This window comes from Globicephala melas, chromosome 3 (genome assembly GCF_963455315.2).
Source record: "Globicephala melas chromosome 3, mGloMel1.2, whole genome shotgun sequence".
NCBI lineage: Eukaryota > Metazoa > Chordata > Mammalia > Artiodactyla > Delphinidae > Globicephala > Globicephala melas.
The window spans coordinates 41,660,145-41,685,462 of NC_083316.1; the positions used below are offsets into that span (position 1 = coordinate 41,660,145).

The following is a 25,318-nucleotide window of genomic DNA, read 5'->3' on the forward strand; positions in this document are numbered from 1 at the left end:
TAGCTCAGCTTCCCAGAGACATGCAGAGGCCAGGGTAGTGGATCCAGCCAAAACATGTCCTTGGCGGAGATGCCAAGATAGAGCCTTGAAGAACAAAGGAAGTGTAGTAGATAAGTGGCTTCCTCTGAAGGAATCCAGAGGGTTATGACTACAGTGAGCTGTTGGCACCAGCGGGGGATGGAAACCGGGCCTTGCAAACTGAATCCCAGCTTGTCTGGGATGCATTCAAACCTGGCACATGTGTAGGATGAATGAGGGCTGGATGCAGGATGCTGTGGGGCTCCCTCTCAGTGGTGTGGCCTTTCCCAGGAGCCCAGCCAAACGATGGAGAAGGGCACTGAGTCACAGGGGGAGCTGAGCTGTGTGCTGCTTCAGGCCAGGGAGTTATAAGGAGACTTGTCCTGGTTTCTTTAAAAAGAAAACACACAAGTTCTTTCTATTTAGCCAAGCCTTAGGCAGATAAGAAGTATCCCTTCCAAATTCAGGGCAGTGTCTTTCTGATACTGGAATCACTTGGTTTGCTAGCTAAAAAAGCTAAAAACTTCAGGCCTGGTGAACTTGAATCTGAGATAATTTGGGAAATTTGCAAAGTTTAACGCGTGCCCCATGTGAGTCCTTTGCCCTAGATAAGTAAAAATCCTGCCTCTAGTTACAAATAGAAGGACTGTGAAGCTTGGGTTTTGTATACCAAGCAGTGATGGTGGCTTCCAGAAGACCTAAATGAAATTCAAGACATTCATTCACTTCCCCAAACATATTTAGATCCTGAAGCTGAGACCCTGTGATAATTTAGATACTAAATAGTTCAGTGACTGCAGTGGTACCAGCCTACCTCAGCTAGTTGCCTGACAAATTGTTGCAAGACAATTTATACATCTGAGCTTCTGTTTTTGCATTTTCAAAAGGGTAGAGTTGACTGGTTGAATGCAATTGGAACCAAGAATTCTTCCGGTTTTGTCTGGGTTGAACAGAGGACCCCCATCAAGGGAAATGGGCTCCAGGAGCCAGTGACCAGCATCTGCTTTTATTTTGCTGAGGTTTAGTGGTTGAGAAACTAGGCTTTGATGCAAGACCTTCCTGTTTGAAACCAAACTCTGACACCCATTAGCTGTATGACTTTGGGCAAGTTACTTAACATCTCTATGTCTCAATTTTCTCATCTAAAAGGGAATATAATAATTAGATATTCCTCCCAGGTGTTACAAGCATGTAAAGAACTTAGAATCTCACCTGCCTGGTAGAAACACTCAACAAATGTTGGCTTTAGTATGCATTTTGGGTTTTACAGATGATCCTTTGGAAGACCTTCCAGCTTAATCACTGAGACCTTCCCTGGGGCTTGAAAGTACATTTTACTACATGTGCTGGGATAGTATGCTACATTCTTTTAGAGTCAACAAATATTTACTAAGGCTTTACCTGGTACAAAGGTGCAGAGGAAAGGCATATACTTTGCCTTCACGAAGCTATTAGTCTTGTCGGGAGATAGGCATTTTATTGTTGGTTTACTTGCCTGTAATTGTACAAAGAACTCTGAACAAGGGAAGAATCTGTTAATCCTTCGAATCCTTTTTCCTTTGCTTTCATGGCAGAATCTCATTTTGATCCTGACAACAGTCCTGTGCAAAAAGCAGGCAGTATTTAGGAGAGTGGTTTTCAATACTCAGTGACTTGTGGGGTTCTCTGGAGGCCCTTAGAAGCCAAGCGGGGAAGTGAAATGAACATAAGGGTCTCCCTGTCCCTCCTCCAAGTACACATGAACACACTTCCTCCAATCAGAAGATGTCTATTCTAACTATTTGAACTTCCTCAGGAAGCTGTCATTAAATCAGGTTCTGCTGGGTGTAGAGGGTGGTGTGGAGGAAGAAATCCAAGATCTGGCTTTTTCCTGCAAATTAGGACTTCTGAGAGGATGGCCTTGGCCTAGAATTAAGGCTCAAGAAGGAGAGGCAGAGCCTCGGGGCTCTTTCTCATGGAGGTACTTGTTTCCCTTTGTTTGTTTGCTTTTAGTAGATTGGAGCCTGTAAACAATTTAGGCCACAGTCCCAGAGGGTAAAACCATTTCTGAGCACCTACTTCACTCAGCAACTTCACTCAGAATTACACACATAAAACCTGCAAACATTGGGATGAAAAAAGGGAATCAAACTTCAGACTGGAATAAAATGCACTGCAATTCTGAAAGACATACGATACATTGTAACCCATTTTATAAATACACTCCGTTCAGGAATATTAAAAAAATTATTGACTCATTCATAAAATAAGCTGGTCTAAGGGAAGCCTGTGTTTAGACTTTCTAGGTCTTGGAGCTTTTGCTGATGGCCCAGTCTGGGGCATGCTCTGCTCCCAGCCTTTTGCACCAGCATGTACACTCACACGTGGGCCTGCACTAGGATGTGGATTTCTGAATCTACCCATTTCAACTTCATACTTTCACACTATAACAGTACCTCGCCTGTTAAAGAATGGGGCACGTGACATTTTGATGAGGTCTTCTTGGTGCAGCCATTTTGACTCTGGGACATTTTGGCCTGGGGAAAAAATCAAAAAATCAAACTTTCAGGGAAAAAATTCTGAGTAATGTGCACGACAGAAAGATCAACTCGTGTCTCATTTTCTCTCCTAGTAGCACTTTGACAAAACTACCGAATAAACATGTGCCTCATTCATACCTCAAACCCCGCACCTTTCCCCATCTCTACTCTGCTGCTCGTCCCAAACCTGCCTCTGTTCCCAACCACAATCCCTGTTCTTAGGGTTACGGAAAAAAATAAAGACAGAAAAGATAAAACAACAGTTTATTATTACTTAAGTGAAGTGTCCATCTAAACAGTGCACTAAACAGACAATTTTAAATTGACAAAAATGATGGCATATATATGTATCTCACTTGAGAGAATACCTGACACGTGATAAACATGTGTAATGTATTTGTATTTGTTATATATAATGTGTAATATATTTGCGTATATTAACTCACTTAATCCTCACAACATACTGAGGCACAAAGAGGTTAAACAGTTTGCCTAATATTACTTTGCAATGCAAGTGGGTTGGGGCTATGCTTCAGACCCAGCCAGACTGTGTTCCTAACCACTGTGTCACCTGCATATGTGTCCTCAAATCAGATGGTGAGGATGTCACCAAATGCATTATTATTTATTTATTTATTTATTTTGCTGTACGCGGGCCTCTCACTGTTGTGGCGTCTCCTCTCCCGTTGCGGAGCACAGGCTCTGGACGCGCAGGCTCAGCGGCCATGGCTCACGGGCCCAGCCGCTCCGCGGCATGTGGGATCTTCCCAGACCGGGGCACAAACCCATGTCCCCTGCACCGGCAGGCGGACTCTCAACCACTGCGCCACCAGGGAAGCCCCAAATGCATTATTTTTTACCTTCAATATAGAGTTTAAGATGGATTAATGAAAGGCAATGTCCAAATATACAACTTGATTAAATCTACTCACTGATAGATGCAAGTGGAATTCACTGTGGAGCAGCTGACATGGGACAATTAATAAATGAACTTTATTTGTCCAACCTGGAAAACACTAAGAATATGAGCAGAACATCTGTGGAGAAGAAACACCATAGAGAGTGCTTAAATGTACGAGGACTGAGAGAAGAAATCTGAGACTTTTGAGCCTGGAAATGGAATATAAAGGCAGAACTATCAGAGAGGAATCTCATTATAATTTTCTTATGAATTCATCATGAATAAAATGTTTGATATCAGAATTTGTAACTGAGCAGGACCCTATGGTGCCTTCCCACAACTGACCTCCCCCCAGGCCCTCCTCCGCCTGCCTTTTGTCTGTAGAAAATCTTTAGTCAAAGAATATATTTAAACAGAGAAGTGAGAAAATGCAGAAAGAAAGGAAAACAGTCAGAATACAAAATAATAATAGTTTAGCCATTAAACAAAGTCAAGGACCTTTCATTCCTCCTCAAGGGCTATAGAGAATATTCTGAGTCATGTTCTTTGAGCTGTCTGATAGATACTGAACCTCACCCTCTGCCCCCACCAGGTCGAAGAAGTTAACTGTATGCTGCCCACAAGCATGTAGACCCCAGACTGGTTGGAACCAGAAGATTGATGATGCTGACTACCGATTACCTCACCACCAACCAATCAGAAGAGTGTCCACGAGCTGACCACACATTCCACAACCTCCCTCCCTCACCCTGTCTTTAAAAATCTTTCCCTGAAAGTCTTCAGGGAGTTTGGGTCTTTTAAACACTAGCTGTCTGGACTCCTTGCCTGGCGCCCTGCAATAAACGCTGCACTTTCCTTCACCACAACCTGGGGTCAGTAGATTGATTTTACTGCAAGTGGGCAAGCAGACCCAAGTTTGGTTTGGTAAGAAACCCACTTTAATCAAATGCCCCTGTGGTTCAGAAGAGTGGGTTTTCAGATAATTTACTGAAAGAAGTTTCCTAATACATTTAGATTTTTCTGGTTGACACCAGCAATGAGGAATGAGTGGGGTAGGGGGAGGTGGGCTAGGTTCAGGGATAGGGAATGGAGGAAGGGGAGATGAAAACTATCGTACAAACAGCACATACTAGGCCCCAGGTTTCAACAAAAATGACAAATGAGGACATAAGCAGGGGTAGAGTGAGGGTCAGGATAGGACAGTTGACATTACCTGGTAATCTTTTTAAAAAAGTAAAGATTTCTTTTTAGGAGGAAATCTATCTACAAGACTGGCTCATGGGGAAGAATTATTGATCAGTGGCTGGCATTGACAGCTAACATTTATTACACATTTACTGATGCTTTAGATAGATGTATTACTTCATTTCAGCCTCATAACAATCTTGCAGGGTAGGTATTTTTATTTCCCACCTGTATAGCTCAGGAAAACAGGAGCATAGAGTCAGCAACTTGCCTAAGGTCATCTGGGAAGAATGGCAGAAGCTGGGATTTGAACCCCGTCACATCCCTCTAGGGCCTGACTTCATAATCGTGAGAGTCCCTTGAAGGCCAGGAGTGGGGACTCCCTCCTCCCCCCAGACCAGCTGCCAGAGCAGTAAATCTGTCCAGATATAATGTCTGTTTTTTAAATATCTTTTTACCTTTTATTTTTATACGTCTCATTTTAGACAGTACTCATCTCAATAGAGGGGAATATAAATGTGGACAAAAATCATGTCTACATTTTGGAAAATCTAATTTGGAAACAAAATTTTAAAAGTCCTGCCGTGAATTTCCTAACTCGGTCCTCTTGAGGCTGACAGTGAAAATTTGCTCTCAAAAGTCATGGTGGGTTGGCTACCAGAGGCTTTCCTAACAGGAAATAAAACTTTAAAACCAGGAAACTGAGAGGTGAGCATTTTAAAACTCCAGGTTTTTTGCAGGCTTTATCATGCTAAAAAAAACCTTCAGAAAAACTAACACTTTAGAATCTGTATATGTATTTATAATTTATGTAAAATGGCTGTCCTTAATTTTCGGCTGATCATAACAGCTGGCTTATTGTAGGTGCTCAATAAATACATTTTTTTGGTTTTGTTTTTCGGCCGTGCGACGCGGCTTGTGGGATTTTAGTTGCCCAACCAGGGATCGAACCCGGGGCCCCCTGCAGTGGAAGTGCCGGGACCAGGGAATTCCCTAAATACATTTTAAATAAGCAGATGGATGAATGAGTTTGGCAAAGCCAATGTCAATACCAGCACTGGCCAAGACAGCAATATCTAATATTTATTGATGACTTGTTATGTGTCAGGTATAGCTTCAATATATAGCACACTCACTCATTCAAACCCTCAAGCAACCCTTGGAAGTAAGGACTACTTTTAATCTTTATTTTGTAGATAAGAATACAGGGTCCAAAGATATTTCACACTTACTCAAAGTAAGTTGTATACCCACGATTTAAACTTGGGCCTTATAGCCTGGGGCTTATCCTGGGACCAACCGGGACAAGCCCCCTCCAAGAAACAAAGCTCATCTGGGCCTGATTAAGCTCTGTTTAGTCACTCCCAGAAAAAAAGTGGTCTGCAGGCATTCTGGAGGGGCCTCTTGGAGTCTAGGGATGAGGCTGACCAATGAGGTTATGCAAGGGCAAAATGACGTTGGGCCATGAGTGAGGATAGGCTGTGGCCAGGCTGGGGACTAAGGGAGTTGTCACTTCCTGTGGCTGATGGAGGTGGTGCTCCTTTGTCAGAGGTGCTCCTTTGTCAGAGGTGCTCCTTTGTTCTGTAGGGAAATATGCTTTTAAAAGTTGATGAGGGGAGGGGAAAAAAAAGTGAATGAAACTTGGAATATGGTGATTATGGGCCTCTGTTGTCAGTATCTAAATTCAATATGGTGTCCAATATGTACCCTGGCAGAATGAGAAGGTAAGAGAAGCCCAACCTCAAACACCTCCTTGAGTTATAAGGCCCAGCCTTGGGAGAAGAAGGATCACCACTGTCAGTAGAAATAGGGTGTCCTATCTTAGGTACTGGCCCTCTAGGAGGTCCTGGATTGCCCAGAACAATCCAGACACGGCAAAAGTACCTCCCAGCAGGAAACCATCTGGATGGACTTTAAAAAAGATTCATAAAGTCTCCCAGCTTCTCCTTGACTGTCATAATGACAGAAAGGAACTTGTGGTGGCAACCCAAGAGAGGGTTCTCCCAAAGCCCTCCAGGGGTGGGGTGGGGATGTATAATTAAAACCTGGAAATCTGTCCATTCAAATCAGGTTGATTAAAAAAAAATCAGGCAAAAATACAAAGCAGTCCCAGAGCCCAGTGTACATCCACCACTCCGCTTCTTGTCATGAGACTTCATCCAGGGGTTCAACACCACCTTGCTCCTCACCAGTGTCAGGCCAGGGCAGTGCAGGTGGGCCCTTCCACAGGTGTGGCCTGCAGTGTCCACTTTGGCTCAGAATTACTGTTGTGTCCTGATGTATTATTATAAATAACACTATTGTTATATATTATGTACAATATTATTTATATTTATATATTATATTATCTATGAAAACACTATGTGTGTATATATATCCTTCAAATCCAAGGGTTATAAAAAAGACCAGAGGCTTTCAATAGCATATTTTTTTAAAAGACATTTCAGATGATCTTTTTTTTTTTTTTTTTTTACAGTTTAAAAAATTTTTTTTAATTTATTTTAAGTTTTGGCTGTGTTGGGTCTTTGTTGCTGCGCGGGGGCTTTCTCTAGTTGTGGCAAGCAGGGGCTACTCTTCGTAGCGGTGCGCAGGCTTCTCATTGCGGTGGCTCCTCTTGTTGCGGAGCGCGGGCTCTAGGCGCATGGGCTTCAGTAGTTGTGCATGCGGGCTCACTAGTTGTGACTCGCGGGCTCTAGAGCTCAGGCTCAATTGTTGTGGCACACGGGCTTAGTTGCTCCATGGCATGTGGGATCTTCCTGGACCAGGGCTTGAACCCGTGTTCCCTGCATTGGCAGATGGATTCTTAACTACTGCACCACCAGGGAAGTCCCTCAATAATATTATTTAAAACCAGAACATTTTTTTTCCCTGAATGAAATCATGTCTGAAACCTCAGCACAGAAAGTAAAGGGGAGCTCTCTAGATGCAAGGGTGGGGTGGGGGGCAGGGGAGGTGGCGGGAAGGGGAGTTAGGCAGGGCTGGAATTGGGGACATCCCAGGAGGGTCATCCCTGAAGAGACAGCAGGGAATGAAAATTCTCTGAGGGAAGACCCATCTTTTGTTTTGGGCTCCTGTATCCCCAGGCCTAGCCCAAGGCCTGGCCTGTTCAGCACTGGGGTAGTTACATCTACATTCTTTGGCAATAGGGCGGGGACTTCAGGGTGGGGATGAAGAATGTCTTTAAAACATATATACACTACCAAATGTAAAATAGCTAGTGGGAAGCAGCCATATAGCACAGGGAGATCAGCTCGGAGCTTTGTGACCACCTAGTGGGGTGGGATAGGGAGGGTGGGAGGGAGATGCAAGAGGGGTGAGATATGGGGATATATGTATATGTATAGCTGATTCACTTTGTTATAAAGCAGAAACTAACACACCATTGTAGAGCAATTATACTCCAATAAAGATGTTAAAAAATTTTTTTTAAAAATAAAAATAAAAAATGAATGTCTTTAAGTATGGGAGAAGCTAGTGGGCAACAAACCTATTTTCTATGAACTGTTTGTCATTCTTCCTTCTATGGTTGATGACTGATACTATGTTAATTAATGGGCTGGTCATGTATTTGTCCCTGAACCTCAAGTCTTTCTTCCTTTCTTTCTTTCTTCCTTTCTTTCTTTCCTCCTTTCTTTCTTTTTTCTTTTTCTTTCTTTCTTTCTTTCTCTCTTTCTTTCTTCCTTCCTTCCTTCCTTCCTTCCTTCCTTCCTTTCTTTCTTTCTCTTTCTCTCTCTCTTTCTCTCTCCCTTTGTTTCTCTCTCCCTTTGTTTCTCTCTTTGTTTCTCTCTTTGTTTCTCTCTTTCTTTCTTCCTTCCTTCTTTCCTTTCTTTCTTTCTTTCTTTCTCTCTCTCTTTCTTTCTTTCTTTCTCTTTCTTTCTTTCTTTCTTTCTCTCTTTCTTTCTTCCTTCCTTTCTTTCTTTCTTTCTCTCTCTCTTTCTTTCTTTCTCTCTCTCTCTTTCTTTCTTTCTTTCTTTCTTTCTTTCTTTCTTTCTCTCTCTCTTTCTTTCTTTCTCTCTCTCTTTCTTTCTTTCTTTCTCTTTCTTTCTTTCTTTCTTTCTCTCTTTCTTTCTTCCTTCCTTTCTTTCTTTCTTTCTCTCTCTCTTTCTTTCTTTCTCTCTCTCTTTCTTTCTTTCTTTCTTTCTTTCTTTCTTTCTTTCTTTCTTTCTTTCTTTCTTTCTTTCTTTCTTTCTTTCTTTCTTTCTTTCTTTCTTTCTTTCTTTCTTTCTTTCTTTCTTTCTTTCTTTCTTCTTTTCTTTCTTCCGTTCAAGAACCAGCTCTCTGGATCCTCTATCATCCCAAAATACCTCTTGGAACTCCTGCCAGGAGTCCCCATGGGGTAGAATGTAGGGTAGTTGCCCCAAGTCACTGCTCACTCTGAAAGGCTCTCATGGACTTCCTCACAAGACCCTATGGGATACTTTTCAAAGTAAAATGTCTGTAGCAAGTTTCTGAGAATAAAGGTGAACTTTTAAAAAAAATTAGTGTTGTTTTCAGAAATGAATATTTCATCTGATGGTGTCTAACGTCATTCTGGAGGGGGATGATGAGATTTCCAGTGATTCTAGGTGTTCAGAGTTAGTTTTATTATTTTTTGAGGGATAAATGAATAAGATGACAGCTGGCTATCGCATGCCAAGATTTAGCAATGGGTTTGTAGAATCCTTCAGTCATGTGTAAACATTTTCTGGTCCTAAAGTCTTCACCTTACTGCCCAAGTTGAAGAGGTGATTTAGCTGGGAAACATCATATGAAGAGTGCTTGGTTAGCATTTTTTCTTACCTACTAAGTCATAAAAAGGACTTATCCTCCAGGAATGTAGACATTTTTGTCTCTTTTATTCCCTGTTGTATTCTAGGCATCTAGAACAATACCTTGTAAGTGGTACACACTCAATAACTAGTTTATGAATGTATGAAGTACGCTTCTCTGCAAATCCTTTGTGAAATTCAGGTCCATGGGCCAAAAGGAATCAGGTATCAATTTCTTTGACTTTCCAAACTTTAAACATTTTTTTTTCTCAGCTGTAGATACCTTTACTAGGGTCCACCAATCTACTCCACATTCTTTGAGATGAATGGGACAGAAAGACCAACTTTTAGATCCAACTCAATACAAAAAAAAAAAAAAAAAATCCCTAAAATGTGTAGAGATGTTAATTCCCTGATAGTACAGAATAGAGGGTCCCAACATGTCCAAGTATAAGGATGTCTGTTTAATATTCAAAGTTTGGCATATTGTCACATAATGGTTGTTGTATGTTTAGTATCCAGTCATTGCTTTTAGCCATAATATATTTTCTCAATTAAAAATTCAGTCACATTTAAAAATAAATTTGCATTTTATTACTCAAAACTACATCTAGAGCACTTGAAAAATAGTAATACGTATATATGAAAAACATTTGATTTATAACAATGCTTGACACATACATAGATTCATGGACTACTCTCTTCCCCTCTCCCATCCCCCACCCAAATCTGATGATGGAACAAATACAGATAGATCATATTACATTTATAAATAAAAGCTACTTTTGGTTAATTTGCATAAATTATTTTTAAGGAATGAAGTCCTAGTAACACTAGTAGTAATAGATGAACACACTATAGCTATTCACTATCCGAAGACTGAAATTTTGGAGGAGTTAACTCCTTGAGATAGGCATCTCGGAGAGCCGCCCACCTGTGTCCTCTATTGTTGCCTTGAGCCATCAACAGGTGGCATCATTTTATTCACACAAGAAACCTCCCTTTCAGGAATGTATATATTTTTTTGTTTTTTGTTTTTGTTTTTGTTTTGTTTTTGCGGTACGCGGGCCTCTCACTGTTGTGGCCTCTCCCATTGCAGAGCACAGGCTCCGGACACGCAGGCTCAGCGGCCATGGCTCACAGGCCCAGCCGCTCCGCGGCATGTGGGATCTTCCCGGACTGGGGCATGAACCCGTGTCCCCTGCATCGGCAGGCGGACTCTCAACCACTGCGCCACCAGGGAAGCCCAGGAATGTATATTGCTTCTTGGCCCCTGCCTTCTCCCTGGAGGTCCTGGGCAAAGAGTCAGGAAAAGAATGTGATTGCTCAGGCGAAAATCAATGGCCTGGCATTTCTTCTCCTTGGGTGACTCTACTCAAGGAATGAACTGAATTGGCACTGAGTAGGGAAGACGGCACATCCCCTTTGGATTCACTACTTGATTTATAAGCCATAACCTCAGGGACAATAGCTGGAGGGCCTGACAGTATCCTTGAGCCAGCATCTCGGCTGATGTCACAGTAACAGTGCTTCCCTAGCACCTGAGAACCAATGTAAAAAAAGCCCGAACCAAATGAAACATTGAATATTAATGTTATTCCAAAGGTGAAGCAGCAGAAGTATGAAGAGCTGATTCCCCCCAACTTTCTTCAAGTTTTAGAGCCAAGCATGATGATGGCTTCAGTCAAGAAGTGAAGTCAGGGAGCATATAAGGCAGAACTTGCCACAAAGATAGCTGACTTTTCATGTGTACCTGAACAGGGTAACAACAGAGGTTAAAGCTATGGGTGACTAACAGGGGATCCATGATGATCTCATATGACTTTAGTAGAGGCTGCTGCTACCTGCCTGGCATCCACTTCCCCTCCTTCCTTACTAAGAGAACCTCAATTCAGTGTTATCAGCAGTGTACGCAGCTGATAAACCACATTTTCGATCTTCCTCTGCACAGGTGGCTACGCTGTTTTGGCCATTGACATGTAGGTGAATGTGGTGTTGTGATTTATATTAAGAAATATATATTTGATTTTCATCCCCATTTCTGGCACAGAGCTCCTAAAACCCTTGAAATTTCCTAAGTGATAAAGGTGTCTTGATATTCATAAGAAACCCCCTTCAACCACACCTGAGTTTATGTGAATGAGGTGACTTTTGGACCACACCTAAGGATGGGGGCTGGTTGCAGGGGAACAAACCCTGTGATTAGAGGGTTGGAACTTTCAGTCCCACCCCTAACCTCAGGGGTGGACAGAGGCTGGGAGGTTGAATCCATCACCGATAACCAATGATTTGATCAATCATGCCTATGTAATGAAGCCTCCATGAAAACCCCAAAGGTAGGGGTTTGGAAAGCTTCTGGTGTGGTGAGCCCTAGGAGGTACTAGGAGAGACGTGCGATCAGGGAAGGCATGTGAACTCCGAGTCCCTTTCCCTACACCTTGCCCATGTATCTTCCATCTGGCCGTTTCTGAGTAATATCCTTTGTAATAAACTCATAGTCTAGTAAGTAAATTGTGTGAGCCATTCTAGAAAATTAACTGAAACTGAGGAGGGGGTCATGGGAACATCCAATTTATAGTCAGTTGGTCAGAAGCACAGGTGACAACCTGGACTTGTGATTGGGGTCTGAATTGGGGGAGTCAGGGGGTGAGCAGTCTTGTAGTGTAGAACTGAGCCCTTGGCCTCTGAAATCTGATGCTATCTCCAGGTAGATAGCGTCAGAACCAAGTTAAATTGTAGGATGCCCAGCCGGTATCACAGAATTGCTTTGTGTGGGGGAGAAAACATCACACGCCTGGTGTCAGAAGTGTGATTGTGGTAGTAGTGTAGGAGTGAAGGAGAAACAAGGGAGAAGTGAGTTTTTCCTACACAGTGAAGGTTATTGATTGGAGCTCTTCCTGAAAACTCCAATAGTGGGACTGGCCCAGCCATACACCTGTTTGTCCTTGGTGCTTCCTCTTCTCTCCTGGTTATAGTATTAATGTGATGGCCAGAGTGGCAGCTGCCATCTTAGGACAAGAGGAGACCTTGGGGTTGTAAAGCACACCGGGGATAGTAAAGGAGATAGAAGGAACTTGGGTCCCTGATAACATAGCAGAACCTCCAAAGCAGCGTAAGCTGCTCATCTCTGGACTTAACTTGCAGGAGAGAACAGTAAATTCCATCTGGCTCAACTCACTCACTGTTACCTTGTGGACCAAGAGCTTTGGCATCACCTGGGAGCTTGTTAGAAAGGCAGGATCTCAGGCCCCTCCCCAGTCCAACTCAATCAGAATCTGCATTTAATAAAATCCCCACATGCTTTGCACACACACTGAAGTTGGAGAAACACCAATCCAGATGTAGTTGGTATATGTACCCCAGTTTCTCTGTTTATAAGAGATATAAGAATAATGCATCCTACTTGCTAGTACTAAAACATAGTTAGAATTACATAATCATAGGGTAGAACAACTAAAGAGACTTGAGTTCTTTGCATACAAAGAAATGAAGCTTTTGTGTAAATTAGTTAATTCATGTTCCAGCCACTACTTTTGGCACCAGAGATATCTAACAACGGATATATGTAAGCATTGCATTACAATAACTGTTTACATGCAACAAGAGAGATATGCCCAAGTGTTTGGGGAAAACAGACTAGGAGGCTAAGCCTTCCCTCCTGGGCCATGGAGCATATCAGAGAAAACTTCTTGAAAGAGAAGTCACCCAAGTAGTTATGGGTGATCTTGCTTCTTCTCCCAGCTTCAGGGATGCAGAGGCCATCCTCTTTGGACTTAAGGCAGCCTACCAGCCTCCCCAGAGGAAGAGTTGATGCTTAGAAAACACAGATTCCAACACTAATGTCTTCAATGTATGCCACCTTTAGTTTCTCGGTTGGTTCATAATATGGACTCCTTGACTCCATTTTACGGTCGAGGAAAATGCAGACACTGAATAGTGAGTGTATTTCAAGAAACTCAGAGTAGGTGACAGATTAAGTCCATATGAGGTTTCAGCGTTCATTGACCACTGATATCATCTCAATTTTGTCAACACTGGGTTTTGATTTCCATTGTTGATTAGCTATCTCTCTTCATCTGTATTTCTGTATAATCTGAAGTTGGAAATCCTTTTAACAGATATTTAGAATACATTTTCCCCTTTTCTTTATATTTCTATTTGATATTCTTCAGTTCATTATATTTTTTAAAATGAAATCACATTTTTGGATATTTGTGGTTTGGCTGGCTAGCTGGGAAACTGTTTTCTGGCATTCATTAATGCTTTTTTTCTTTCCATTTAAAGAACATTTACTGGATTTGGTACTTGAAGAAACAAAATGCCAAATTAAGAAATGGGAGGGAGAATAAATGCCCTGTGCATGCAAAAACCCAGAAAGATTTTTTTTTCTCCCAATTTTTATGGATTTGACAGTATTGGGAAAGGGAACATTGTTTCTAACAAAACCCAAATTTTTATTTCTCTCTCCAAGAGATGTGACTTTAATCCTTTTTTTTTTTTTTCCTTTTTTCTGACTACTTTCCTGAAATGGTTTTCTAGGGTCTGATTTTCTTCTTCCTTAAAATAGACTAAAATAGCCTTGTTGGGGAATACCATCATGGAAGTGAAACAGACAAGGACTCAGCTTTCCTCACACTCATGGTCTGTCTACTTCTCTAGACAGTGCCTGGGTCCACAGCTCACTGCTTCTCACTGCCCTAAGTTAACTGCAACAAGGGGAAGACAGGAGAGCCTTGGGATATTTTTATATTCTCCTCTCTTCTGAAGAATTCACAAGTTAGCAAGTATTCAACCAGTGCTAACTAGAGGGTATTGCCAAGCATAACAGACTATACACAAGTCAACAAGGCCTCCCTCATATTGCAATCCCAGCAGAAAATGGTGTAGCAAAAGCAATCCCCAATCCTTGGTTGTCTGCCACACAAGTTCTTGTTCCAAGCTACGTATTCAGCCAGTTCTAGGACGGTGCCACCTTTTCCTATGTCCAGCACTAGGTTTACACCCGCAGTCCTTTCTACCCAGAATGTGTTATTTGGCTCTAACAAATGCAAGAGGAAGTGCCCTTCCCTGCACAGAAATCCAAACACAGGGTGAAACCACAGCTCGTTTTCAACAGGCCTCCTGTTATGAGTCCTCCCGGCTGTGCTGCCTTTCTGAAAGTGAGCTGGGGACTGGTGGTTCGAAGCCGTGGCCTCTGCCTCTTCCTGAGGATGCCTCTAACGAGGATCTTGAGATCATTAGTCACGAGCTGGAGATTTACCAACATGGCTCACTGAACCAGGTCGTGCTTTGTCAGATGTGAAATTCTAATGTTCTAACACATTGCTTGTTTGCAGATTGTGCCTTAAATAAATATGCTGATAAAATATAAAACAATACAGTGCTCTGAACTAGTGCATTATTTATGGCTTCATTTACTCAATAATCGTTTATTAAGGGCCTAATATGGGCCAGGCTCTGTGCTACGTGCAGCAGTTACAAGTCAGAAAGGAGATGGCATTGCCCTAAGTGGGCCAAGGATTCAAATCTCCGTCTCACCTCTCTCCACTAAACTACAAGTTCAGTAAGTGACTGCTGGTATGTAGGGAGTATAGTGGGAATGCAAAAAAGGGAGTAGTGGATTCCACTTATGCAAGAGGGTTGCAGCTAGTACATACAGTACTTTTTTGTAAATCAGAGACACATCCTCTGGGCTCAGGTATTCTCTACCCCAGAACATGGGATTTGGTGAGTGGAGTATGGGGCTGTGTTGACGCCACACTCACCTCTGCAGCAAGTCCTGATCAGGACAGTTTTCTTCAGGGGTGGTGCTTGAGCTCAGTCTTGAAAGATATGGAGGTGTCTGCTGAGAGGACAGGTATAAACAGCATGCCAGGAGGAGGGGACCGTGGAGCAAAGGTAAATAGATATGACACCACCTGGCACAGTCCTGGTACTACAAGCAGTTGAACTTGGTGGGACGGGGCATAAAAGGAAGGAGAGGTAGGCAGAGGCCTGGTTGTAATCGACCCTGTGTTCCAAACTAAGAAGAAAATCCTTCATTCTGAAGGTTGTAGGGCAACATTGAGGGGGTTCCCAGAAAACAAGTGAGACGATCACATTACTCATCTTCATGGCAGCATCAGAATGGGTTGCAGGTGTTGAAAACAGCAGTAGGAGACCATGAAATAGTCCAGGTGATGGAGAGTGTGTTTGAACTTTCAACAGGCAACAGGGCTGAAGAGGTGAGAATAGATTTGAGAGAAGAAAAGGTGGTAGGATCTGCAGAAGGTGGTAGAATCTGGGGATTGGTGGGATTCTAGAAGATGAAGAGATTTGGGTGTTAAGGATGAATGGCTCCAGGGCGTCTTGTTTGGGATCCTGGATGGTTGCCGGTACTTTTCACTTAAGAGGGATGCAGGGGGAAGAGGTGCTTAATGGGGGTACTCTCAGAGGAAGAATGCTGGGCGCTGTCTTACCAATGGCTACCGTCTGTTTATGGTACTGTTTTGGCAGCAGTGGGAGGTGTGGCAGGCAAAGTGCAGAGGAGCTTATCAGTCCCCACTTCATGTCACAGATGACTGAAGAATTTTTACCCAGATCAGACCCAGAACTTAAGCTGCCTACTCTATCATCACACAGAGAAAAATATCCTTCCAAAACTATGGCTCCGTTGGCTCTGACCCAGTCTGGAGAAGGCAGTGTCTGCCATTGCTCGTAGGGGGCAGTGGGTTGGTGGGCCAGCCTGACATAATGCATCCCCCTGAAAGGAAAGCATCTGAAGCACATGCTGTGACACACGTCAATACCATTGACTTACCCTACATAATGGGAAGACCACACTCTTTAGCACTAATAAAACATGCTACCCTTCAACTGCAAGTTATGTGTACACTCACAGAGTAAAAAAGAGGCCAGGACTACAGTTTATGTATTTTATAATTCTTCTTCTAAGTTCTCAATTTAATGAGTGTATATATTTTTTTGAGTTTTAGAATTTTATTTATTTTTTATACAGCAGGCTCTTATTAGTTATCCGTTTTATACATACTAGTGTATACATGTCAATCCCAATCTCCCAGTTCATCTCACCCAGCCCCCTCTCCCCCCCTACTTCCCCCGCTTGGTGTCCATACGTTTGTTCTCTACATCTGTGTCTCTATTTCTGCCCTGCAAACCGGTCATGAGTGTATATATTTTTGAACTTTTTATTATGGAGGATTTTAAGCATATATGAAAGTAGAGTAGAAGGGATAATATAATATACCCATCCTTGTATCCATCACCCAATTCCAGCAATTATTAAGTTATAGCCAATCTTGTTTCCTCTATACTGCCGCCAATATCCCCCTGTCCCTCAGATTATAGATTATTTTGAAATAAATCTATTGAAGATTAAATATACTACATATGTAGTGTATAAAATATTACATAATTATATATATAAAATATATTTTTAATTTTTATTTTATTTTATTTTTTGGCTGCACTGCATGGCTTGTGGGATCTTACCTCCCCGACCAGGGATTGAACTCAGGCCCTTGGCACTGAGAGCACAGAGTCCTGACCACTGGACCGTCAGGGAATTCCCTAAAATATATTTTTTTACATAAACTTTTTATTTTGAAAGTTTTAAATCTAAAGAATTTAGATTTCTTTAAAATCTAAATACCCAGTTTCCCCTATCATTAACATTTTACACTAGTAATTACATTTGTGATAATTAACGAACCAACATTGATACATTATTAACTAGACAGTCCATATTTTATTCAGATTTTCTCGGTTTTTCCCTAATGTCCCTTTTCTGTTCCATGAGCCTATTGGAGGTATATTTTACTCTGCATTTAAAAATCTTCGTGGACTTAGGGATGTAACGCTCCATCTCATCCCTTACATGTAAGTTTTTCAGGTCTAAGAAGCCTGTGTCACATCGTGTTCACTTCATCCCTTTCTCCCTCCTTTCTCCCTTTCTCTCATGCTCTAACGGGAAGTGGATGTCTAGCACACAGGCCCACGGCAGCTTAGGGGCACTGATACCTTTGCTACCCTAGGAGCACTTTGGGCACATGCCACTACGGAATTAATGCTGGGAAAAACCACTGAATGGACTTTAGGAGAGTGGGGAAGCAGACAATTCAGAAAGGGGCAATGTACCTTTAAAAATACATTTGTGAGTTCACCACATTAATTAAATGAAATGGAACTAAAGTCACCCAGGTTGTTTGGGTCAATGTCTATGTTGGCTGTTCACAGCATAGGGTGTTCTGTGACTCAGAGGCCCTGTGGAGACCTGGGGAGGGGCTGCTGGCTGTTCACCCCTCCTCAGAACTAGGGTACCTGGACACAGGCCATTTGCTCTCTGCTGGCGTCACAGGAAGTCAGTTCTCTTTGGAGGTGTTTGTTTTGAATCAGTGGTGTGTGTGGTCCACATTTCTGATGCAATGCTTGCCTCCAGCCAGCCTGTTGAACAAATCTAAGTGCGTGAGCCGGCTGGCTCAGGGCCAGAATGGCGTCACTGCCCATTAATAGAAGTTGACAGAGCTCAGAAAAATGCTTTAGGTCTGGCAACAACCCAACTCCTCCTATACTGTGTCTGCCTCTGGGCAAATAAATGGAAAAATCAGTTTAAGGATGCTTATTTTCATGAGTTTGTGCTAATTTAAGCATTGATTTGCCTAATTACTGTCAGATTAAAAAAAATGTTTTGTGACACATGTTGCTTTTACCCAATTTATATATTCTTTTATAGGCTCTGCTTCTTTCCAAAAAAAGATTTGAGGATTTGAGATGATTTATTACAAAGGACATTTATTATTAGCATGTACGCTTCCTCTGCTTTTCCTTGATGATGTTCTACTTATATAAATACAGCTGATGAAGTAAGAGCTTATTTATCTATCAAACATATGGAATACAATTATGGATACATTCAGAGTATACAGAGACTCACATCATATAACAAGATAACACAAATTATAAATAGATGAGAAAGAGAAAAGGAAACACAGTTAAGAACATAAAACATATGTTTTGTGGAAATTAGGACTAAAAAGAAATTGATACTGTGAAGTCCTCCAAATGGGTCACTTATCAGTCAACAAGCATCAGAAAAGCTATGAAGAAAGAGAAAACATGACCATCTGGTAAACCAAATGACAATAATCTAAAAATAAGCCACACAATTTTTCTGATACCCAAATCAGAAAGAAAATACTATGTAATGAACAGCCTCAAAAATATTCTTATTAGAAATTATTATGGGCTGAGTTTTGTGCCCTTTAAATTTATATGTTGAACTCCTAACCTCCAAGTGTCTCAAAATGTGACTGTATTTGGAGACAGGGTCTTTTAGAAAGTAACTAAGTTAAAATGAGACCATTAGGGTGGAGCCTAATTCAGTATAACTGGTGTCCTTAGAGGAAGAGGAGATTGGGACATACGCTCAGAGGGAAAAACACGTGAAGACAAGAGGCAGCCAAGGAGAGAGGCGTCAGAAGAAACCAACCCTGCCGACACCCTGGTGTTGGACTTTTGGCCTCCGGAAATGTGAGGAAATAAATTTCTCATGTGTAAGCCACCCAGTCTGCAGCACTTTGTCATGGCAGCCTTACCAAAATAATACAGACACAGTTATGAGTTTCCTAAGAGATATATCTAATGGCATTCCTCTTCTCAGGCAGATTACATCACCCTAAGGTACACACCTCCTCCTTTCCCACCTTCCACCCGAATTCACATGACAATTGTGGGAACTTTGATATTCTTATGTGACCTTGCCATGCTGACCACAGCTAATCAATCTGGAAGCAGGCATCTGACCCCAGACAGCCCAATCCAAACGCTTTTCTGGAATTTTTCCATGTGAAACCAAGAGAGCTTGATATTAGTCCTCTCTGATAGCGGAAACCGTAAGATGGAAGCCTCGTTATCTGTCAATGGCCATATTTTCTCCCAGGCTAGAAGATGTCAGGCAGAGTCTTAGCATTGTTCCAATTTCTAGTTTATTCTTTCATTCAGTAAATATTTATTGAATGTTACTATGTTCCAGGTGCTAGTTCAGTTGTTCCTGAAGTTCATTAGCATCCCTGCTTTCTTGGCATCTTAGTTTGTTGCTACTCTTTTATTGATTTTATCACCAATAACCCCCCCCCCACCTTTTTGCCTAAGCCAGAGCAAGTGGATTTCTGTCACTTACAACCAAAGTAATACATCACAATTCCACACATTCTCCTTTCCCTCCAGTCACACTGAATTGCCAGTAGCTCCTTGAACAAGTCCTGTTGTCTCAGGATAACAAGAGTCAGTCAAAAGATAATCATGCTTCTTTCTCAACATAAAAATGCAAAGTTCAAATATTAATTGTGCTGGTTTCCTTGTTCTGCCTGTAAAAATCTTTTTCTCCCAAATATCTGAGCTGACCTGGATATTCTCCTCCTCTTTCAGATTTGAGGGGTTCGTTACAGAGGCTTTTACTCACAACCGGGTGACTATGTCAAAGAGTCAGAAGTACCTAACCTCTTTTATAACCTCTCCTAAGTCAGAAATGATCGGTAGTAACAACATTCAATCATGGACTCAACATTATATGTATTAAGGGAATTTCATCCATCTAGTAAATCACTCTCTTTTCTTTAGTGGGTACATTATCTTCCACTTCATGTGAAATTTATCTTTTAGGAAAGATGCATGCAATTTTTTGTGTAACTGTTCTCAGTTTATAGAGTTTATATTTTTCCCAAGACGAAGGGGAAAAATCATTAACTCTATGGTGAGGCTTTCAGCCATAGATAGGAAATGGGCACTCAATCAGGGATTCTTAAAACACATTCAAATAATTTAATAGATGTTTTCTATTCTGACAAATAACACCAAAGCCAAAGACCTAATACTTAGAAATGAATGGTCTTTTGTTTTCATTCAGGAATGTCCACATTATCTCTATTTCTGTTGTGGAAACACATGATCTTTATTAATTAATTAATTTATTTTTACTTTTGGCTGTGTTGGGTCTTAGTTTCTGTGCGAGGGCTTTCACAAGTTGTGGCGAGCGGGGGCTACTCTTCATCGCGGTGCGCGGGCCTCTCTCTGTCGCGGCCTCTCTTGTTGCGGGAGCACAGGCTCCAGACGCGTAGGCTCAGTAGTTGTGGCGCACAGGCCCAGCCACTCCCCGGCATGTGGGATCTTCCCAGACCAGAGCTCGAACCCGTGTCCCCTGCATTGGCAGGCAGATTCTCAACCACTGCGTCACCCGGGAAGCCCTGGAAACACATGATCTTTAGCAGCCCAAGTTTGGATACCAGCACTACTTGGTAGGTGGGAGCACTGTACCAAGCAGGTCATTAGGCTCCAGGGCCTTAGTTTTCCTCCTTTATGGAATGGGAATTTAAAAAATTCCTACTTTGTAGTATAGCTGTGATGTCAATGATAATAAATTACTGTCACAAGTGTCTGGCATGTTATGGGCATTCAAAAAATTGTATTATCATCCAATTCACTATATAATTGCTTATCTCTAATGTTCAATTGCCTTGTACACTTACTGTCTATTCTTTCTTTCATGATTTTCTTTTTATCATTTGATACATATAATTTCTGGGCTTTTGGTGACATAAAACTGTTACCATGGCATTTTTTGGCTTTCATAAGGAGGCACAAGGGAGGAAAAAGCAGAAAAGGAATACTAATTCTACATCAAGTCATTCATTTATTCATAGAAAGTACTTATTCATAGCAAGTAACCAGTATAAATAGTCCATACCACTAGAACAGCATGAGGTGTTCAAACCAAATTATGCATGTCAATGCCTTTCAGCTAAAGATCAGCAGGAACACATCTGTTGGGTTTATGACTTGTTGCAGGGAAACAGACCATGCAGCAGTAAGAGGGGGTTCCAAAGGAGTTGGAGGACTTGGGCTTGTGTTAGCTCACATGGGGAAGGCAAAGGAAACAGGGCTTGTGTTTGGATTGAAAGCTGTCAGGAAGAGGAGCAAATCTATGATTGGGCATCTTAATAAATCCTATCCAGGAAGAGGAAGTGCTAAGGTTATCACTGGAAAAGAGCAGCAGTCACTCAGATAAGCAAGAATAGGGGCGTGTTTCGTCATTTTTGTGATACGGACAATGTTCATAATTTGTCCACGTTCAGACATGACACAGAGTGGTCTTTATGTTGATCCATCAAAGTCAACAGAGGGACCTTGTCTGAAGCTGATGTTCTGAGAAATTATTTACATTCAATTGGAGAACACATGGCTTATCTGTAAATGCCAGGTCAGTTCCTAACAACTGTGAAATGTAGCTGTAAGTGTCAGCCCAGTTTCCATATGTCAGGCTGCTTTATTCATTCTTTTTTTTTTTTTTTTTTTGCAGTACGCAGGCCTCTCACTGTTGTGGCGTCTCCCGTTGCAGAGCACAGGCTCCGGACGCGCAGGCTCAGCGGCCATGGCTCACGGGCCCAGCCGCTCCGCGGCATGTGGGATCTTCCCGGACCGGGGCACGAACCTGTGTCCCCTGCATCGGCAGGCGGACTCTCAACCACTGCGCCACCAGGGAAGCCCTGCTTTTTTCATTCTTATGTATTAACATGCTCTATAATAGAATTTAGGTGCAGATAACAGGCACTGATCCATTTTAAGAGAATGAGAATTAATACAGGGAACTGGGTGCTTACAAAATTGTTGGATGAACTGAAGTAATGGTTCTGGGCTTAGAATCCAGGAACAACTTCAAGAATCACCCCACTGAACTGGTTCTCCAGGGGAGCTGCTAACCACTTAATTCCCCACCTTCCTGGTTGTAGCGATCGCCACTGAAGTTGTTCACTCCAAGAATATGTTAGCTTATGTACTCTTCAGAGATCAGGAAGCCATTGCTGCAACTTCTCAGCTTTGAAACCATGTCACATCTGCTCGGTGCATTCTAACTCATTTGAGCCCTGCCTCTTGGCTCTTACCATGCTGGTGACCAGAGCATGGGTACCTCTGCTACCTCGGCCATGGGACAATGCAACTCTTCTGCAGCCACCTTTGCCAACAGAAGCAGCACAAGTTGCAAACAGCCCATTCTCTCTATCACTTCCAATTTCCAGATCTCAAGTCAGCAATCTGATTGCCTGAATCAAATCATATCCAGAACTCTAGCTGCAAAGGTGTTGGGGTTAGTGTTTAGGTTTTCCCGTTTTTGCAGTAGGAAGGCATATTGGAAGGAGGTTGCAATGGATATTGATTTCCAGGCCAGGTTATTCATCATAAGCCCTAACAGTAAAGAGACCTGGATCTAACCCTGATTCAGTCACTTATTTGCTATGTGAAGTTAGAAAAGCATCATTGCCTTTCTGGGTCTCAGTCTCCATGACCAAGTTAGAGTGGTTGATATCCAATTTTCTTTCGGATTCTAAAATTCTGTGGCTCTATTATAAATTATTATACATTATAAATATTTAAAATATTTTCTTAAATAGGCTCATTTTGAAAAGAATTTTCTGTACTTCTTTTTTACAAAGATTTTATTTTCCTCATGAATACTTGTAATAAAACAGGAAGTTCTCTAAGATGATTGGAGGGCCCAAGTGATTTTTACCTCTCAGTATTTTCACCCTCCCACATTGAGTAGGGTTGGCCCATGTAACAGGATATTGTGGAATTAACAGTGTGTAACCCAGGGTTAGATCATAAAAGTTGCATCTTCCACCTTGCTCTCTCTTGGATGACTCACTCTAGGGGAAGCCAGCTGTTATGTCATGAGGACACATAACCAGAACTGTGAGGAGATCAGGTGTTGAGGACTGAGGCCTCCTGACTACAGCCAGCATCAATTTGCCAGCCATATGAGTAGTCCCCCTGGGAAAGTGAATGTCTCAGCCCCAGTCGAGCCTTCAGATGACTGTAACCCTGGCTGACATGTTGACTGAAACCTCATGCAAAACTCTGAGCCAGAGCTACCCATTTAAGCCACTCTCAAATGCCTAACCCACAGAAACTGTGTGAGATAATAAATATTTAATGCCATTTGAAGCCACTAAGTTCTGGAGTTAACTGTTATGCAGCAACAGAAAACTAATATATTCCCCAATCAGTATGCAAAATAGCATAAGAATTACCAAATTTATTTCTTAATTTCCAACATCAAATTTCATTTTCTTCTCCTTTTCTCACATAAAGCTGGTAGCCTTTGAGATTATATCCCTAGGACACAGAAGCCATTGGATGTGTAAATCAGGATTAAAACTAAGTAATTTTTTTCTGAAATTTTATAAAATGTAGTAATGGGTAGACAGGAAAAGAGCTTATTGTTAATACACTAAGTAGCAAATATTTTCTCAGGCAAAATGCCAGGCACTTGAAACTTATCACAGGACTAATATATTCTTTGGAAAATAAAGCTAATGAAAACATAATAGTTAAAATGACTCTTTCACAGCCATCCCAGGCAGCTCTGCAAAATGGCTTTTAATTAATGAAGGAACTATGCTGTGTCTATCAGTTAACAAACACTCCAATATGATAAAGAAAGATAAGAGTTGCCTGTTACTGAAATATTTTTTGTTTTAAACTAAAAGGTAAAGAAATTAATCTAATTTCTTGCTGTTTATAATGGCTTAAAGTTTCATTGAACAAAGAATGTTCCAACAAAACTTACTCATACTTTTTTTTTTTTTTTTTTTTTTTTTTTGCGGTACGTGGGCCTCTCACTGTTGTGGCCTCTCCCGTTGTGGAGCACAGGCTCCAGACGCCCAGGCTCAGCGGCCATGGCTCACGGGCCCAGCCACTCCACAGCATGTGGGATCTTCGCGGACTGGGGCACGAACCCGTGTCCCCTGCATCGGCAGGCAGACTCTCAACCACTGCGCCACCAGGGAAGCCCAAAGCTTACTCTATACCTTTTTCACTGAGTTTATTTTTAATTAAGGCTCCCTTCTGAATTGTGCACCTATGTCTGGTAAGAACATAGTTTCTTACTTAGAGCAGTAATCTTCCGCTTATTATTAAAAATAAGAGTGCATGAGTTTTGGAGGATATATTAACTCGAAGTCTGAGTAACAAGTGCCACAAACCTTATATAAATCAGCGTGAGCAAAAAGAGTTTACCAGATAGTCACTGCATTCTCCTGGAATTCAAGTCACAGCCAGGTCCCGAGAGAGCCAGAGCCTGGGGCACCGACAGAGCCAGGACTGGAAAGCCTCCAGTTCTTCCAGCCCCATCTCTGCTTCTCTGGGTGCCAGCTTTGTCCTGTGGCAGACTGGCTTTCTCTTTGTTGTGGAAAACACAGTTTTTGGCCATTGCCAAGTTTTATATTTTTCAGCTTCAGTCACTGGATACTTGTTCTCTGGTCTCAAATGCAAGTTCCCAGTGAATTCCAGACAGGATTGGGATCATATTGTTCAACATGGCTGCTCTTGTGGGAGGTGGGGAGGGAGGGAGATTTCCCAGAACAACGGCAGGCTGGAAAGACAACGCAATACAATATGTCCCATGTATCAGTTTCCTAGAGCTGCTGCAACAAAGCACCACAAACTAGGAGGCTTAAACATGAGAAGTTTATTGTCTTGCAGTTCTGGAGGCTAAAAGTCCGAGATCATGGTGTCGACAGAGTTGGTTTTTTTTTTTTTTACTTTTGGCCAAGCCGAGGGGCTTGTGGGATCTTAGTTCTCTGGCCAGGGATTGAACCTGGGCCCTAGCAGTGAAAGCGCTGAGTCCTAACCACTGGACCGCCAGGGAATTCCCCAGAGTTGGTTTTTTCTAAGGGCTATGAGAGAGAATCTGTTCCAGGCCTCTCTCCAACTTCAGGTAGTTTGCTGACAGTCTTTGGCATTCCTGGCTTGTACCAGTATCATCCTAATCTTGCCTTTATCTCCCTGTGTGTTCTGTGTCCAAATTTCCCCTTTTAATAAGGACACCAGTCATACTGGATTAGGGACCACCCTAATGGAATGACTTCTTCTTAACTAATTCCATCTGCAGTGCC

General features: G+C 42.0%; 1 protein-coding gene and 1 long non-coding RNA gene across 4 annotated transcripts in view; both read left to right on the forward strand.

Moving 5' to 3' along the window:
- The window catches only part of SNX18 (sorting nexin 18), a 110,581-nt gene extending 86,602 nt beyond the window's left edge, over positions 1-23,979 (forward strand). Inside the window, exon 2 of the mRNA XM_060295771.1 lies at positions 21,724-23,979. Within this exon, the coding sequence (XP_060151754.1) occupies positions 21,724-21,968 (245 nt within the window). The 3' untranslated portion in view covers positions 21,969-23,979. The remainder of the gene's footprint in view (positions 1-21,723) is intronic.
- A 59-nt stretch (positions 23,980-24,038) lies between these two features.
- Positions 24,039-25,318, forward strand: part of LOC132597067 (uncharacterized) — a 165,036-nt gene continuing 163,756 nt past the window's right edge. For all 3 annotated transcript variants that reach the window (XR_009563378.1, XR_009563376.1, XR_009563377.1), the window contains exon 1: positions 24,039-24,291. This is a non-coding gene — a long non-coding RNA (uncharacterized lncRNA). The remainder of the gene's footprint in view (positions 24,292-25,318) is intronic.